Here is a 19310-nt window from a genome sequence, read left to right as displayed (position 1 = left end):
GTAATAAGTTGAAGACAAAAAGGAGGTGTTTTCTACTCACCTCTTGGAGCTTGTGGTAGAAGTTATGAGCTATCTATGAAAGAGTGCATCTTGTAATATAGATCTCCTATTGTGGGTGACTTATTGTATCCTAATCAAGCTGGTGGCGAAGTGGTATCTAAGGATTATCAGATGGTGCTTTTTTTTTGTGTCGTGGTCATGTCATGCAGAGTAACTTTTAAGGGGGAGCTGTACGTTGCTTTGGCAACATTTATGGCCAAACAGGGGGAGAAGAGATTGTCACCCCAGATCATATTGAACAAGTTATTTCTATTCATGGTATGTGATAGTGTAGCTTGTGGAACTTATTCAGCAGGTCTGATGTTTTGATGTGCTTTAGCAATTCTGCATAACTGGTAGTTTGCTAGTTGTTTTTGTGCTGCTGTGGTGACAGAATGTTTTAGCCAAAAATTTGCCAAAGGGGGAGATTGTAGATGTTTTGATTGGCTGCATTTTGTGGTAAAACATTCATGTGTATTCTGTTGTCTTGACTAAGGTCATGACATGTGGTGTGTAGTGTTAAAGGTTATGCAGGTTCTGGTTGTGTAAGCTAATACATGCTGTGAGTTGGATGTCATGCTCGACGTCATGACATCAGTGTTTGACAGCAGTAGCTGCTACAGTTTCTATTCTGTTTCTATTATGTTTCCTTATTTATCTTAGTCTTTATTTTGGGAAACTAAAGATTATGTTGATTGTACATCAGTAATAGAACAAATCATGGGCTGTCTTTTTGGCATCCTGATATGTGAGAAGCAGAGAATTGAAGTGAAGAATACTGTTTGCTGTGATTTATGCAGAACAGGTACAACATCAAGATGTTCCATGGAATGTCACGGCATGCTCTGTGACATCAGTATTTGACAGCAGTTACTGTTATATTTAGCTGTCACGCGCCTGCTGAGCTGGAATATAAAGATTCAGTAAGTACTCAAAAGATGCAGAATATTCTATGGAATATTATGCAATCCTATGTGGCGCAGGTTTAAAGGTCAAGAGAATCAAGATTAGAATATTCGAGAATTATGCAGTTTCTAATTATGAAGATAAATTAGGAAACTTATGATTGAAGACCTTGCTTGTAGCAGAAGAAATCTGCTGATTTGTAACAGCAAGGAGTGCTGTGTTTTCAAGCCCAAGTCCAACCAGAATTAGGTTATATATATATATATGTGCATCTCGAGTTGAAAAACCTAACGATCATAATGTAGACATTAGGGTTTGTTGTGTAAGTGAACCTCCCGGATTGTGGGAAGGTCACTGTTGTTCATCTCAAAGCCTGTAGGCAAGAGATGTGTTGTTATTCTCAAAACTGTTAAGTAAGAGAATTATTGTTCTCACTCTAAGCCATTAGGTATGAGTTGAGTATTGTTCTTGAAGGAAGCTTTGAAGCAACTTCAAGATAGTTCTAAGGTGGGAGTACTACGGCTCTTAATCTTAGGATAATTGTGTTGGAAGTGTAACTTCTATTTGAAGAATAACTGGTACAGTATTGATCTAGGAAGAGAGATGGTGATATCTCGTATCTAAGTGTGGTATCTTAGATAGAAGGATCATTGGGTAGTTATTAGGTATACTGTGGCAGTTGCCTGCAAACCTGAGGTTGTTTGTAAGAAAATAATACTACTGATAGTGGACTTCTCTCCTGGCTTGGTATGCCCCCAGATGTAGGTTGTTTGAACCGAACTGGGTGAACAATTCTGTGTGTTATTTACTTTCTGCTGTGTTAATTATACGATGTCACAACATCAGGGATGACATCCGGTATTCAATTGTTAAGCAGTCTGTTACAGAACCAGTTCAGAGGTGACTCTGCATAATTCAGCGATGCAATGTTTATAATGGTTCTGTAGTTTGTATGATCTCAGATTAATCATGGTCAGAAGATAATTTAAGAGATCAGTTGTAATACCCTGCATAATATATCTGCACAGCTAGATGTCTTAACATCGTGCTTGACATCTGAGACTGTCATACCAGAATTTCAAGAACTTTGTCTTTACCAAAAAATTCAAATTCCGATTCTCCAAATAGAGTCAAGGAAAAATTGAACCATAAACAATCGCCTCGTCATCTGAGCAGTTTATGTTTCTTTCAAAAAATTTCCTCTCAAGGAAATCAATCATGAAGATCATTTGACGATCAGGGCCTTATTACTGTTCACAAGGCTGAATATCCAGTAATTCCCCTATCAAAGTCTCCAAGATCATTTTATCACTCGGCTGATAATTGATCAAGTCTTCAAAACCGCTATCACGAGGCTGGTAGTCGGTAACCTTTTGTTCTGGTTATATTATTTAACATGTCTATCACAAGGCTGATAGTCGATAATATTAACCGAACCTTTGAAACTCTTTTTACCATGTCAAGTCTATCACCATGCTGATAGTCGGTAATATAGTTTCGTACCTTTCACCTTCGCATTATTAAACAAGTCTATCCCCGTGTTGATAGTCGATAATGTCGATAGGTAAGCTTTTCTCACAAAGCTATCATTCCCCGGTGAAGCATACACTTGCTTTCCCGAAAAAAGCAAAAAAACGGATTCTCTTCCTAAAACGGATTGAGATATCCTTCCCGATCTCTTTTCCCCAGCAGAGTCAGTTCTTGATATTCCCGCGGTAAAGATATCCTTGCATCATTCGCAATTTTGGTATCTTAGGTCCAAAATTTGCGTCTTCTGATATTTAAGTCTCTTCCACCCTATCAAAACGAAGATTTTCAATCTTCATGTCTCAGGTTGAAGAAACTTAAATAGGGGCATCTGTCATACCCCAATTTTTGACCTAAGATACCACCTCATATCATTGCATATGCATCATTTGCATCTCTAACAAATTGCATAGTTTGTGTTTGCTACTTGTGACTCAGCAGGATTTAATCTGGAAATCACTCATCAGTACAAGCAACAATCAACTAGGGTTTTGTTCTCCCTTCATCTCAAATGAATCATCTTCATCAATAATCAACATTTGGTCCTCAGAGATTCATTTCAACAAGCTCAACAGCTTTGAATCGACTGAATTAGGGTTTTGACTGAAGACATCACACTCCTGACTTTTGCTCAGAATTTGACCTAATGCCTTGGGACATGACCTCAAGACCCCAAGTACATCATTTTGACCTAATCCATTGGCTCATAACATCTCCTACACAAAGATTGATCAGACAAATCCTCAGATCAGGGTTTTGAACTATCAGGGACTGAAAATCAGGGATCACATTTGGGGAACCCTAAAAACCCCCAGGAAGTCAATCAAAGGTTTCAATCATCCTCAAATAATCCCTATGACAATATCCAATGGAAATTACATCTCAATTCAAGATCCACAGTCATCAATTTCATCAGGTCGACAATTAGGGTTTTTTGACCTAATTCACTAAACCATTGACTTTTTAATCAGGACATGGTGCCACAACTCAAACCATGGATCAATATCCTCTAATGCTTCAATATGATCCATTCATACCATTCATATGGTGAGGATAGCCTGTTTCATTTGAAATCTCCAGAAACGCGATTCGTCTGAAAAAGTCAACTGTACAAGATTGCCATTGACTTTTGGGGAATTTTGGTCAACCATGACTTTTGAAGTTTTGAATCATCAATATATGATATATGAAGTCATTTGATCAAGAAAAATCAAGAAAATCAATCAAGAATCAAAAAGTCAAAAGTTTGACTTTCATACTTAGAAAATTTTTCTAAGTGTTTTTCATGGTTTTTTCCAAACTTTGAAAGGGAATAACTCAAAATTTCACCTACAAACTGAAAAAAACTTCCAACATGAAAGTTGTAGATTTTGATCCAATAAACAACTTTGACACATATAATTTTTTTCCATAAGATCAACCATTTAAGAGATATGAAGCTTCAAAGTTGGTATCTTTTGAAAATTTCACTTAAAACTTCATTTTCTTCAAAGTTCATGGATCTTTTTCACCCATTTCCTTAAAGGTCTTGAAGAAACTTTCAACTAGGGTTTTGAAGTGTGTAATATGAGCTTTCCAAAATGTCCAAGAGCATGAAAAAATATGGAGTGTAGCCATGGTTTTGAATTTTGACATTAGTGATCATTTTCACTTGGATTTGCACCATTTTTCACTAAGTTTCTATACTACATGACCTATAATCCAAGCAATGATGCATAGAAGCAATAATTGGGAGATATTTTCTGATTTGAGATCAGAATGGAAGAGGATAAGAAGCTTGGCCAAAATAACCATGGTTTAGTTACTTTAACCATTTGCATTAAATGTAAAGATTCCACTTTATCTCCAAATGTCAAATCACCAATTCTTGAGCAAGTTGCAAAGATCTGCATTCAGAACTCATGGCCTATAAATAGAGGTCATTTCCACTCTTCAATTCACACCAAAGTCACACAAATTATAGGCTTTCTCTTTCTTTCTTAGAATGCAAGTTTCTTAAGTTTCAAAGAGGTAAAATGCTCAACCTCTAAACCTTTGAATTTCTGACCAAAGTGATGCTTCCCACAAACCACAAACATCATATGGGATGTGTTTGATCCACTCACACACTCCAAAAACATCTCAAACTCAAAATCACTACCTCACTTCTCAAATATGCATAATCTAAGCCTTATCATGCCAAAATCCATTCAAGATCATTTCTGTCCAAAATAACACTTCTAACACCTCACATATATCACATATGAACTATCCAAACACTCACATATGATCTGTAACCTCATAATCTTCAGATTCGATTCACACTCCAAGGTTATGCAGATCGGGTACCACAGCTTAGCACAGATGAATTCATATGGTTCCAAGCATCCAGACACCTTCCATAATCATCATTGAAGCTATTCAGATTGATACAAAGCATCTGTAACATCTCCAGATCAAAATCCAATTCTCAGTTTGGCCGTTTTTGAGGTAAGTGCACTTGAACTTCAAACTCATACTTGCACGCATCATAAATGAAATATGAGCATACCATCTTGTTTCTGCACCTATGAGGATCATTAACCCTCAATCAATTGCATCATAACATGATCATACACGATTTCACATTGAATTTCAGTTCTAGGGTTCTTCGTGTTCATCAGAAAATTGATAGTCTTAGAGTGAAAATAAATGAAATTAAATGCTATCATCATGTTCCTCGTCCAAAACCGAGCAAGATAGACCCTTCACTTGATCAATTTGGTTCAGTTTCAAGAATTTTCAAAATCAAATGGGGATGGTGTTCTTGGCGCCATTTTCTGTTCATAAATTTCAAATATCAGTTTTCAAATATAATTAAACGAAGTTGTTATAATGACAAGCTGCGCGCGCAGCTGGGTTGGCAAGTGTTTTGGCTGGTAAACACAAGGGCGTGGGTTCAACACCTCTAGGGACCAAAACCATTTTTTTTACAACTATTTTTCTTTCATTTTTTAACAAACTTCAATTAATTATTTAACTAACCAAATCAATTCATTTTTCATTCATTTTTTACACACCTCTCATTTAATATATATATTTTAAGAATATCAAAAAAAATCATCAAAAAATATTTATTTGATACATTTTTAAATAGTTTTAAAATGACTTGTTTTTAAGTAATTTTAATACTTTTAAATACTATTTTTCATTTGATTTTCAAACTTAGTAACTTGTAAATATTTTTTGAAGCAAATCCTAATTATCTAAGTGTTAATTGAGGATGATCTTTTGATTAAATTGACTTCTTTCAAAATTCAAATCGTTTTAAAACGAGCGCTCGCGATTCTTTTCAAAAACAATAAACCATTTCTTTTTGAAACTTTTGATTAAATCTTTTAATTGATCAATTGGTTTTCAAAACAATGTGGGGCCTCTCGAATATTAGAGAGTATAAGACCCACTCTTTTTTTTCTTTTATACAGTTTTTCTTTATACAGAAAACTCTTTCAAAACAATAACTTTCAAACAGTTTTTCAAACGACGCGTCTGTAAATAAATAATCAACCATGTTTTATAAAAATAAAACGCGGGCCTCCACGTAGGTATAAGTCCCAAGCCCCTTTTGTACATACCCACTCCAGTACATGAAATTAGGTATTTCATTGTACGCCTTTTGTACATATCTCAATCTGTTTTTTTAACTTTGAATAACAAACCGAAAATGAAGGTTTTCTTTAAATCTTCCCAAAAAAATACCATGGGCCTCCATGTAGGTATAAGTCCCAAGCCCTTTTGTAAATACCTGTTTACATAGCTTTGAATAAACTCAAGTGGACTTCTCCCCGAGTGTGAGTCCCGAACCCTGTGTATACAAATGGATCATGCTTACAGGTATATTTCCTTCATAAACTCCATTATATACACACACTTTGTCATATATGTATAACTGTTCATATCTGTTCATGTACTTGTGCATATTTATTTGTACTTGTTTATATGTGTGATTGTGTTATTATACTTGTTCAACTTAGTACAACACTAGGTTCCCCATAGCCTCCTATTGGGCTTCGTGCAAAGAATCTCCCTAGTTTAGGTTAGGACATAGAGTATGGTTTCCCGGTGAAATCGCTCTAAGAGCTCAAACCAACTATACCATGCCTCCCCTTGGGCTTTGTACAAACGAGTGTCCCTCCCATAGCCTCCTCTTGGGCTTACAATGCAAGGACCCTGGATAGTCCCTCCCATAGCCTCCTCTTGGGCTTACAATGCAAGGACCCTCGGATAGCCTCCTCTTGGGCTTCGTACAAGGACCCACGGGCTTCTTATAAGCATCCCCAATATCCAAAACAAATACCCTAGGAGATTAGACATTTTTCATCTCTATGCTAGGAGTATCTCTTATATATCATCACAAACAATCAATCAATCAAACTTTTTTGCCACAAGTCTGGCTAATCAATCAATCTTCTTTTGCCACAAGGCTGGCTAATCAATCAAACCGTTTTACCACCGTACTGGATGATTAATCAAAGTTTTTGTCACAAGGCTGACTTCATTGAAACTTTTGCCACGAGGCTGGCTGATTAATCAAAACTTTTTGTCACAAGGCTGACTTCATTGAAAGTTTTTGCCACAAGGCTGGTTAAACAAACAAAACAAAAAAAACAAACAGATGTATGTGATGATATAGATTAGATACATCTAGCATTTAGACGACATTTGTCTATTTTCCTTTGCTTCCACTAGCATAAGTGGGAACTACGATTGCTCTGACTTTCTCAACATCCCTTTGAGAATACGTAGGCACAAGGTCGATCCTTGGCGAGCAAAACAAAACAAAAAAAACCATTCAAACCTTAGCACCCGTAGACCCGAGCTACAGATGCTCTGATTCCCTCTAAGGGATATGTATGCAGAGGATCGCGATGATCTTTGCGAGCATAATCAAACAAACACCTTAGGTCCCACCTCTTTCTCACAAGAACCTCCACCACAACAAGAATGGAATAAACAAAACAAAGAAACCTATAGAGTACTATAGATACGTTGGGTGCTAATACCTTCCCTTCGTATAACCAACCCTCTTACCCGGAATCTCTCCCCCACTTTTTAGGTTATTGCAGCTTTTTTCCTTTTCCTACTTTGGAAACAATAAAAAGTTTGGTCGGTACAAAAGAAAAATCATTTTTTTGAGCACTCGAGCCCAAAGAAGGCATCAGGTGTCTCATCCACAAAAAAAGAGGAACAAAACGATTTTTCGCCCGCGACAAACACAACTCCATCCTACATAGACTCATTCACTTGCTTGGCAGATATTAACAAATCTCTCTCAACACCAGTTTCAAGAAAGATAACCGTCTTATCAACACCAATGAAAAAATCCAACTAAGGTTTAAAACCCGGACCCTCAACTATGCCCAACTCGCGCAACCCTTTTTTTTTGGAATTTTGCAGAGCGGGCCTGAACGGGGAAGACAGTCGGTTTGCCGCCCCTGCATCTGGTTATCAAAACACAGAATTCGTCTTTAAAAATATCCCAACTGATTATTTAAATACTGCTTTTTTTTTTGGAAATTTGCAGAGCGGGCCTGAATGTGGAGGGCATGCTGGTTTGCCACCCCTACATTTTATTATCTAAACATAGATTCCATCCGTAAAAATATCCCAACTGATTATCTAAACACCGAATCCACCAATAAAATTATCCCAGTTTAACTATAAATATAATTATCTCAACACATAATCCACCAATTACAAAACCCCAACTTAAATATACCGTCAAGGTTTTTGACCCGAATCCTCAACTATACCCGACTCGCGCCGCCCCATTTTTTGGACATTTGCAGAGCGAGCCTATATAGGGCGGGCATGTTGATTTTCTACCCCTACATCTGATTATCTAAACACACAATCCACCCGTAAAAATATCTCAACTGATTATCTAAACACTGTTTTTTTCTGGACTCTTGCAAAGCGGGACTGAACAAGGAGGACATGCCGGTTTGTCACCCTACATCTCATTATCTAAACACAGAATCCACCCATAAAAATATCCCAATTGATTATCTAAACACATAATCCACCTATAAAAATATCCCAACTTAACCATATATATAATTATCTAAACATAAAATCCACCAATGAAAAAACTCAGGTTTAAAACCCGAACCCTTTATTATGCCCGACTCGCGCCGCCCCGTTTTTCTTTTTGGACTTTTGTAGAGTGGGCTTGAACGGGGCGAGCATATCGGTTTGTCACCCCTACTTTGATTATCTAAACACATAATCCACCCGTAAAAATATTCCACTGATTATCTAAGCATAGAATCCACCGGTAAAAATATTCCAACTTAACCGTACGTATAACTATCTAAACACATAATCCGCCAATGAAAAAACCCCAACTTAAATATACATATGTTTTTATAAAAAGAGTTCATAAGTAAATAAACACAACTTAAATGTCCATCTGATTATCTAAAAAGAATTCACCCGTAAAAAACTCAAGCTCAACCATATATTTGTTTATTTAAACACAAAATCAACTAGTAAAAAACTCTCAACTTAACCATAAATCTGAAACTGATGCAAAATCGACCACAAAATTGACCAATAAATTCTCAAAGATATTTTTTTTTTAAAATTAAATTTTTTAATAAAAATTAATCCCTATTATAAGAGGAAGTTTGCTTTTTAGATTCTTAGAATAATTAATGTATTTGGTCTATATATGGACTAGATACATTAATCATTGAATGAATCTAAAAAAATAAACTTTCTCTTATAATAAGAACCATAGGAAGAAATTTACAAAAATAACGTAAAATTAAAATTAAGAAACTAAATAGCCGTATATATTATTATTATTATTTGAGACAATAAATCTTATTTACTAGTTTACTCTATAAAATTTTAAAATAATTTATTAAAATTTTGTAAATATTACTTTATACATGTAGTTTTATTAATATCACATTATGTTATAATTTTGAAAAAATATATACTTTATATAAAATAATGATTTAATAGGTATTTTTTTTCATTTGTTTGTTTTGTTTAAATAAATTTTCTTTAAAAACTTTTTTTTAAAATCTTTTTCTCATTGTTGTGAATAAAAAAAAATTGTGTATTTTTACATAAAATTTATGTTTGAGAAAATTATAAAATTATAAAATATTAAAATTTATAATATACAGTTTATTAAGGGTCTGTTTGGTTCAAATGAGGGAGAGGGGAGAGGAGAGATTTTAATGGAGGGAAGGGAAGGGGAGGGGAGGGATTTTTTGTAATTATATATATGTTTGGTTCAAACGAGGGGAGGGGAGGGAAGGGATTTCGTTTAAAAATATGTTTGGTTCACGAGGGGAGGAGAGAGATTTTAATAATAATTTACAATTTTATCCTTGTAATTTTATATAAGTGATATGATATTCAATTGTAAAAATTTCATAAATATTTTCTTGAAAATAATATTTGTATAACTGAGTGATTAAAAAGTCATAACTTATAGCATAATATTAAAAAAATTGAGTGCACTTGATTCGTATTATAACTCTCGACACAATAAACTATGCGTTGATAACAACTCCTGAATACATAAAATAAATTATAATAAAAAACAAAAAACTATAGTAGTTATAATTTTTATTAAATAAAAAAATAAAAAAATAATTTGAAGGTGAAGAATAATTATAATAAGTTGATGGAAGGTTTGGAAGCAATAGAGAAAAAATTACAAAAAGAAAAGTATGAACATGAAAGAAAATATTATTTTTAAAATAATAAAATAAAATTGAGGATATTTTAGTAAATATATTAATTTAATTAATATTAAAACTCACATCCCCTCCCCTCCCTTCCGAATCCCCGATTCGGAGGAACGCAAAAAGTGTTATTTGGAGGGATTTTGCTCCCCTCCCCTCCCCTCCTCTCCCCTCCTAAAAATTGAACCAAACACATTTCATTTTAAATATTCTCTTCCTTCCCCTCCCCTCGCTTTACCTCGAACCAAAGACATCCTAAGGGTCCGTTTGATTGGGAGTAGATGGAGGGGAGGGAAGGAGTGGGGATAATTATAAAAATACGTGTTTGATTCATTTTTTTATAAGGATTTGGAGAGATTTGGAGGAGAGGGAAGATTCAATAATCATAATTTTATTATTTTCTCTATTTTAACCTCAATTATTTTTTTTAATTTCAAGATTGTTTTTATTGAATTATTAAAGACTAGATTTTTTCTCTGTATTATTTCACGACTAGATTTTTTCTTTGTATTATTTCACGATTATTTTTCTTAGGTGAATTTTTTTTCCTTTTTATTTTGTTGAAGTTCACTTTTTGATATTAATTTTTTTTTATAATAATAACATACTTTTACTTATATCGGCTCTTATTTATAATATAAGATAGTAATAAGGTTCTTTTTATTATATTAATAATAAAAATAATAATAATAATAATAATAATAACAATATACAAAATATGCAAATATAATATATTTATGTAATAAATAAAAATTTAACTCTAATATTATTTGTTCAATCTTTTTAATATTCTGACATTATTTTATTTATTTTTAATTATAGAAATTGTTTTATTGGGTTAGATGAATCAGATGATTAGATAATGATTTGATTTGTGTTGAAGATATATAATTCAACTAATGTGTGTTGTTGTTTACAATTATATTATGGTTTATGAATGAACAAGTTATTATTTGGTGAAATTTACTCAAAACTATTGTTATTTAGAATTATTTTTTAGTAAGTACAAATAATAATATTTATAAGAATAAAAAGATAAATTGATTTTAAAATCCCTCCCCTCCCCTTATGAACTAAACATACTTGTTGTTAAAAATCTCTCCCCTCCCCTCCCCTTCTTTGAACCAAACATATATTTAGTTAAATTCCCTCCCCTCCCTTCCCCCTCCATTTCCCTCCCCTAGATTAAAATTCTCTCCTCTCCCTTCCGTTGAACCAAACGGACCCTAATGCGCAATGTTAAAATGATATTTTCATTGGCTAAAAAAGGTAAAAATAATAATCTTGTTATTTTCTATAATCGTTCAAAGAGCTATCATGTGTTGATCGTGCCCTTTCATTTTTCCTTTTTCATAAAATGCTTTTTTTAAATTTTATTTTTCTTTTTCATAAAATGCTTTTTTTAAATTTTATTTTCCTCTACATCTTATTAAACAAAAATAAATCAAATCCAAATGATAGAAAAATATTTGGCAAATACAATTCAATTACAACTGTAAAAGTAATTAATTGATTGAGGTTAGAATATTAGCGGTGGAGTTTAAATCAATTAAAAAAATTATTTTTCTAAAGATAAAACTATATGCAATTTAATTTATTTTTAGATTGAGTAATTAAAAAACAGATCCAGTCAAATACAATTTATTACTATGATTTTGAATCAATTTTTTAACATTCATACTATAAATTTTAAGCCTTTCTCTTATCAATTTTAACTTTTATAAAATAATATATTTGATACAAATATGAAATTTAATAAATTAATATTCATATAATAGATTGATAATAGTCTATTATATTTAAAACATAAGAAAGCATAATAAAAATATTAAACTAAACTAATAAGTAATATTAGAAAATAAAAAAGTTAACGAAAAATAAATAAAAATAATATATTATATTAATAAAAATATTAAAATATATGTAAATGATCTGATTTAGGTTTGAATATTTAATCTAAAATATAATGGGTTATAGCGATTTTCTACCCAAAAGAAATGTAAATATATTCAATAATATTTAATTTTATAAATTAATCTTTGATATAATTTAAATTGATTTTAATTAAATATCTTTGGATACACGAGTCTGGTTGATAAGACCAAAAAAAAAAAACTTTTAGCTTTTCAGCTTATATTAATGAAAAAGTTCTATTTGATAACATTATTTTAGCTTTTAGCTTATAGTTTTTTTTACTAGTTTTTAGTTTTTTTTTTAAAAGCTATTTGAAGTAGCTTTTGAGTTTGTAGCTTTTACCTTATGATTTTTTTTTCATTTATACCTTTATTATTTTAAAAAAATATTATTATCCTTATTAATTAGAGTGATATTTTATGTTATTTTGTATATATCAGCCAATGAAACAGCTAATTTACCAAACACTCATGTTAGCTTATCAACTATCAGTCATCAGCTATAAACTACTAGCTACTAACTATAAACTATCAGCTATCAACTACCATATAATTTTACCAAATAGAGTCGTTTTCTCTACCATTCATAAATAAGATTTGATTTGTTATTTGGATTAGTGATTATCTAAAAAGAATTCACCAATAAAAAATATTCAACTTAACTCTACATCTAATTATATAAAAAGAATCTACTAGTAAAAAAAATTCAAACTTAACTATACATCTTAATTATTCAAAAAAAAAAAATCCATTGTAAAAAACTCAAACTTAACTATATATTTGATTATTAAAAGAAATATACATTAAAAAAAACTCAACATAATTATACATCTAAGTATCTAAACACATAATGCAACAGTAAAAATATTTCAGTTTAACCATATATAATTATCTAAACCAGGGTAATTAAATTAAGTTGGACCGGTCAGTTCAATCGGTTGGATCGAAAACCTTAATTGATGTGTTTGGACCTGAAAATCGACATAAAGAAGAATCATAATTTAACCAGAAAATTAGTTAAAAATCAAAAAATTGGCATGCAGAAGAACTAAAATTTAAACCAGAAAATTGATAAAAATTCAAAAAATCAACGGTTTAGGCGATTTTTAGGGTCAAGCCAAATTTTGCTTTTGATTTATAAAAATATGATAAAGAATTTTATTTTGAATCAAAATAATACATGATTTAATTTTCTTTTTCCTTCTCCAATCACTCTAGTACATATTATCGAAAAAAAAATCAAAGTACAAATTACTTTAAATTCTTTTGTTATTCTTTATCATTTGGTGAATGCAAGTAGATTTTGTATAATAATATATAATACATAAATACGACAAAATACAATTCAACGCATATAAAATAACCAACAATTAATTGATAAAATTATTAATTATTAATTATTATTATTATTATTATATTAAAATAATTTTTTTTGAGTTTATCTATCTAACCTATTAAAAATATGAGAGACTATAAAAAATAAAAAAACTCTTAAGTATTAATTATATAGATATTATGAAAACAAAATTTCTATTTAAAAAATATAATTATTTTTGTGCATTATTATTTTTATATATAACAAATATTTTTTTTATAATCAATTTAACCCCGATTAAACCTTAAAATCCTGAATCCATAGATACATTGGTTCGATATCCAGTTCGATTTTGATTATCTTGATCTAAACACATCATCCACCAGTAAAATAATCCTAACTTAACCAACCCCAACTTAACTATTCATGTGATTATCCAAAAAGAATGCATTAGTAAAAACTTTCAACTTAATCTTACATACAAAATCGACCAATAAAAATACCCAACTTAACCCTACGTCTAATTATCTAAACCTTAATCCTTCCTCTGATTATCTAAAACACAGCTTTCACATCTCTGATTATCTAAATCACAGATTTCACACTTCTGATTATCTGAATCACAGATTTCACCAGTAAAATCCACCAATAAAATATCCCAATTTAAGCCTACATGTAGTTAATTATTAACCCCAATTTAACCCTAGTTAATTATTAACCATAGTAAGTTAATCATGAATCCTTCTACTATATATGAGTGGTTCTACCTCTCTTCAACACACAAACCCTTCTAAATCTCCATTTTCTTTTTAGTTTTATCAAAATGATTCTCTTCTAAATTCCCCCAAATCAAATACACCAAAAATAAGAATTTAGTTTTAAAAGCACATAGTCACAAGGAAGTCACACAAGTTTCATTTTCAATTCCATTTCATTTCCAAGGGGTCCATCTATTTTCCTCTCTAGAAAAACAACTGGTACGTTTCTCTTTTCATTTTCTTTTCTTTTCTTTTTTACTTCCATTGAAATTATTTCAGATTAGGGTCTGTTTCTGTTGAAAAATTGAATTTTTACCCCCTTTTCTTTCTCTCTCTGCAATTAAAATCTATATTCTAGAGAGAGAAAGAAAGCGCCAGATGTGAAATCTTTTCTTTTTTTCTTGGCCACACACAAAGGTGACACAGAAAGCTTCATTCAAAAAAAAGCCCTAACTAGTATCAGATCTTACCTATCTGAATTTTCCCGCCAAAGTTCAATTTTGAGCTGAACCCAGATTCTCAATCGGTGCTAATTTCTCATCCGTAAACTCATTTTCGTCGATTAATTTGTAAAAGAAAAGTTCGTAAAAAGGGATTAATAATAATTTTTAATTCGTTTTGTTTAAAGATATGGATGATTTTGAACTTGGTTATTTGTTCTAGGGTTTGATTTGAAGTGAATTCGGTTTTCTTGACAGGGTGGTGGCTGTTTTACGAAGGTGCTGTTCTTGTTGAAGGTAGTGGTGTTTGGTGTTTGGTGTTTGGAGGTTTTCATTGTTGTGTTTTTTGAAGGAGATTTTTTGCTAAAGATTGCTTTGATTGTTGTTTTTGTTTTTTTTACCAATGCTTGACGACGGACGGAAGGTTGATTTATTCAAGCTGTTTAATGCGGTGAAGGGTAACGGTGGGTACGAGGTTGTTTGCGATCGAGAGTTGTGGGATTTGGTTGGGGAAGAATGTGGGTTGGGTGTGAATGATGGTTTGTCTGTGAAGAGGGTTTATACTGAGTACAAGAGTGTTTTGGAGGGGTGTCTTGAGAAACTTTGTTCGGGTAAGGTATCGTATGAGAGTGTATTGATGGAATCGTTGGCTGAGGTGAAAGCGTTGTTGTCTGATCAGACAGAGAATGTGGGGGCTGGAGACGAGGTTAAGGGTGGAGTTGAATCTGAAATGACGGACGGTGGAATGATTAATGAAACTGATGTTGGAAAGATGAGCGAGGGTAATGGTGATGCGAAGGAAGTAATGGAAGAGGTTGATGGAGGGAAAGCAGCAGTGGACGCGACTAATGTGGTGAATAGTGATGAGACTGGATTGTTGAATGGCGGGGGTCGTGATGGTGGTCTCAATGATACTATTATCATTGATTCAGATTTATCTGGCGATACTGGAAAACGTTCTGGGTTAAAGAGGAAGAGAGACTCTTTGTCTGATATGATGAGTTGGATTACTCGTGTCGCGAATAACCCGTGTGATCCTGAAATTGATTACATGCCTGAAAAGTCGAAGTGGAATTCTTACGATAATCAGGAGGCTTGGAAGCAGGTTTTGTTGTTTCGGGAGGCTGTGTTTCACAAGAAACCGGCAAGCATTGAAAAGCTGAATTGGCAGGTAATCTTATAAACAATACTATTAAGCCGAGTTCGCCGAACATAAATTCCTTTAATAAATGCACTGGCTGTTGATGCATGCTTGAAATTTAGTCGATTCAAAAGTATAAGATTTATACGATACATTTCATTCTGTTTTTGTTCTGTGCAATTAATATTTTTTGTTCACTTACATTACATGTAATTATTCAGTTTCTTAAGGTATTTTTGTGCTTTAATGCGTTACTGTGGACTTCTGTTTCATTTTTATTCACAAGTTTTCATGCCAACTGTTACTGTTTCATTTGGTTTGCTGAGGGGAAAACAAATTTGGTGTGGGGCCACTTATCATTTGTTTTCTTCTGAAGCAATCATGTTGTAGAATCTTTCTTTTTGGCAGTTAGCTACTTCAAACTGTTATTTATGATTTGATTTTGTGATTCTTCTTTATCAGTTAATGAACAGTATCTGAAGCTATTAATATTTTGTTTTTAGTTAGTTAATGTTTTGTGTGAATTTTTCAGTTTCTTTACTATTAAAGTATGTTATATTGTTATTATTATTAGATTTATATTAAAACATTGTCATTTGTCACCATTATGGGCCCTTTTTATTCAAAGCATTGTTAACTTATGCATTTATGATCTAGTAAGAATCTACATTGAATTGCATGATAGAAATAATTGCATGTTTTTTGGTAATAAAGGTTTAAGCAAAATTTTAAATTTCCTTGTGATATTGCATTAACACCAAATCATTGTATAATTTTGCAGAACCAGAAGATGCATCCTTGCTTGTACGATGATGCGGCTGCGACCGCCTACAATCTAAGGGAGAGGCTGAAACAAGACAAGAAACTGTTAGTTGAAAAACCAAGATCAGCTTCACAAAGCTCATCAAATTCATCCTCTGACGAACGTTTGCGTGATTCCGCAAGTACCCCTTCGAGTTATGAGATATGGGCTGATGCATGCATCTGTGTGGGGGAAAGTTATCAAGCTCGGCTGCCAGAGTGTACTGGTAGTAAGGCTTATGAAAGTGATCCTAAGTGGTTTGGGACCCAAGTATGGCCATCGTTGGAAGCAGTTGATTCTCGGTTCCTTATCGAAAGGGATCCTATAGGAAAAGGAAGACAAGAATCGTGTGGCTGTGCTGTGTCGGGTTCTATTGACTGTGTCAGATTTCACGTTTCTGAGAGAAAGGCTAAAATGAAGCTGGAGTTAGGCGCGGCTTATTACCAATGGCAATTTGATAAGATCGGTGAAGATGTTCGGCACTTGTGGTCGGATGAAGATGAGAGAAAATTCACGGAAGTGATACAGTCAAACCCTCCGTCATCTGCAAGACATTTCTGGGATCATATTTTCCGCTCATTTCCTAATAAGAGCAGTGCGGCTTTAGTCAGCTACTACTTCAATGTCTATCTTTTGCAACGCAGAGCATACCACAGCAGGCATACAGCTGATGACATTAACAGCGATGATGAAGAATCAACAAATAAGTTGAAGAGTGTTTTCGGCCATCAGAAATCACGTGACTCTGTCTTTCTGACCCCCAAGAAGCGGCACAGAAAGAGAAGATAGAAAGTGAGTATTTGTCAGCATACAGGAAATTTGTCGAGAATTCAAATTTCGGCTAATTCGTGCTTCTGAACATGCAATTTTATCATTGAATTTTGCTCTCTTTACACTATACGTCATTTGAAAGGTTTATTTGTTTATTGGTCGATTCGGGAGAGTTGGTGCTGTGAACAGCTTTGGTGTTGGATTTTTTTAGTCTAGTACGCCTCAGATTTTGAGGTGTAATTTTGTCTGTCTACATTGAGACATAGCGGCCATAGATTGCCATTTACTTTCATTTTTTCATCACTTGGTTTTGACTGCAAAAAGGTTAACAGAAGCCTTTTAGGAATACAATGACATTTTATTGTAGTGTCACGAACAAATACATCACAATGCAATTCAAATTGAAATTTCTCATTTGATGTGAGTTCAATTTTTGATGTTTCTTATCTTGCTTTGAATGTGGTATATAAATTGTCTCTATTAGCTGTTGGATGAAATGGTTCAAGTTTCGTGTAGATGATAACAGGTATGATGGATCAATCTCACCGGTTGCAGTTGCGTGCAGATGATATTTGATTTATGCAACAAAAATTATGTCATATTCTCATTCAAAATAGTAGAACATGTCATGAAGTGTAGACTAGGAAGGATAGAGTTTAATTCAATATTAGTTAAATTAATAAAGGGTATTTAGATTTAAATGGCTATTTATTGAAGACAGTTCATTAGAGAATCTCATATATAGGGTGAGTATCTATGCTTGGAATTGTGGTTTGTTGAACATGTTTTGCATTAGTTGCATTTAAGAGTTTTTGAGTTTTAAATTAGTGCAGTGCAAAATTCACTGACACCAAATACAGAAGATATAGTATTAATTTGCACCTAACACAATATTTTTGCAGTTACATAAAACAATTTCAATCATTAATCTTAAATTCTTTCTACTTGGAAGTTTGTTAATTTGTCTTGTGTTATTTAAATACATGACAACTCTAGTGAGCCACAAGAAACTTCTATTAAGAAAAAGTCAATGATATTTTTTTTCGGTAGAAATTGAGTATCTTTTGCGCGCAACTGCAGAGACTAATCTCTTGAGTCGGGAAGGACCTCAATAAATGACAAAATTCTCCCTCAAAAGATTTAACACTAGTGCATGCTCAGTGTTCAGTTCGAACCTATGACCTCTGATTACGCTATAATGATTTTTTTTTTACAATTATATAAATTTATTGATTTTAAAACTATTTATGTAATCCAACATGGATACTGTAATGGTGTAGATCAACAGGCCTAAGAGATTAAACAACTCAACTCACCAATTCATAATCAGGAAGTGAAATATATTCCCAAGGTGGCACATAGGAGAAAGAGAAACAAAACACAACTTTCTATCTCGGACAAAATCAACAAAGAACTGATACCTAGGAGGAGAGATTTTAACTCACCTTATGGGAGAATACAACCTCAATATTGGGAAACTCATATTCAATGCATTTGAAGCCTTTGCATTGACACCTCACTTATTATTATTATTAATGAAGTTCTCTTTGAAGAATGGAAAAATGGCCACATGCATGAAGATCAACAAGCATGAAAACAATGTTACATCCATGAGCTGCTCCATGCTTGTCATTCTTCCATGCAAGTTGTCATCCAAATCTCTGCAGAGAATGAAAGAGTCAATCTCTTATGCACTAAGCCAAAGCCAAAGACCAAATCCTTCTCATCATCAATCATCTCCTAGAGGTGGGTTCTAGTTAGTTCCATTGTTAGAGAAAGATTTTTCCATGAAATAGAAAGCTAGGGTTTTTGTGTTGTTGCCATGATCATGAAAAATTGATAGTAATATATGTTTTAATTGTTGTTACATGTTGTTTGTGACATTTCATGTTGTTGATACTATGGTTATGTGGGTTATGTTGTTGATTCTTGAAGTTATGGTCACTAGCTAATTACATGAACTTGTGATGGTAT

At 32.8% G+C, this 19310-nt stretch overlaps 1 protein-coding gene across 4 annotated transcripts; it reads left to right on the top strand.

The window, feature by feature from the left end:
- The first annotated feature begins 14222 nt into the window (after positions 1 to 14222).
- LOC131627436 (AT-rich interactive domain-containing protein 1-like) lies at positions 14223 to 17750 on the top strand. 4 transcript variants are annotated; one of them, XM_058898294.1, is made up of 4 exons: positions 14223 to 14401; positions 14881 to 14919; positions 15047 to 15793; positions 16545 to 17750. In XM_058898294.1, the coding sequence occupies exons 3-4, from the start codon at positions 15260 to 15262 to the stop codon at positions 17352 to 17354; spliced, it is 1344 nt and encodes a 447-aa protein (XP_058754277.1). In that variant the 5' UTR covers positions 14223 to 14401; positions 14881 to 14919; positions 15047 to 15259; the 3' UTR covers positions 17355 to 17750. The 4 variants fall into 4 exon arrangements, with proteins under 4 accessions (XP_058754277.1, XP_058754275.1, XP_058754276.1 ...); XM_058898295.1 differs by lacking the exon at positions 14223 to 14401 and adding an exon at positions 14409 to 14708; XM_058898292.1 differs by having other exon boundaries at positions 14881 to 15793.
- Positions 17751 to 19310: the final 1560 nt, after the last annotated feature.

The sequence above is a fragment of the Vicia villosa genome, unplaced genomic scaffold, assembly GCF_029867415.1.
Source record: "Vicia villosa cultivar HV-30 ecotype Madison, WI unplaced genomic scaffold, Vvil1.0 ctg.000364F_1_1, whole genome shotgun sequence".
Taxonomy (NCBI): Eukaryota; Viridiplantae; Streptophyta; class Magnoliopsida; order Fabales; family Fabaceae; genus Vicia; species Vicia villosa.
Note: the sequence above shows the minus strand (reverse complement) of the source record. Positions and strands in the feature narration are given on the sequence as shown.

Bases quoted from the DNA above. Each gene is read 5' to 3' on its own strand.
- LOC131627436 (XM_058898292.1), top strand. From the start codon at position 15,026: ATGCTTGACGACGGACGGAAGGTTGATTTATTCAAGCTGTTTAATGCG. The intron at 15,794-16,544 runs GTAATCTTATAA...ATAATTTTGCAG, and splicing joins TTGAAAAGCTGAATTGGCAG to AACCAGAAGATGCATCCTTG.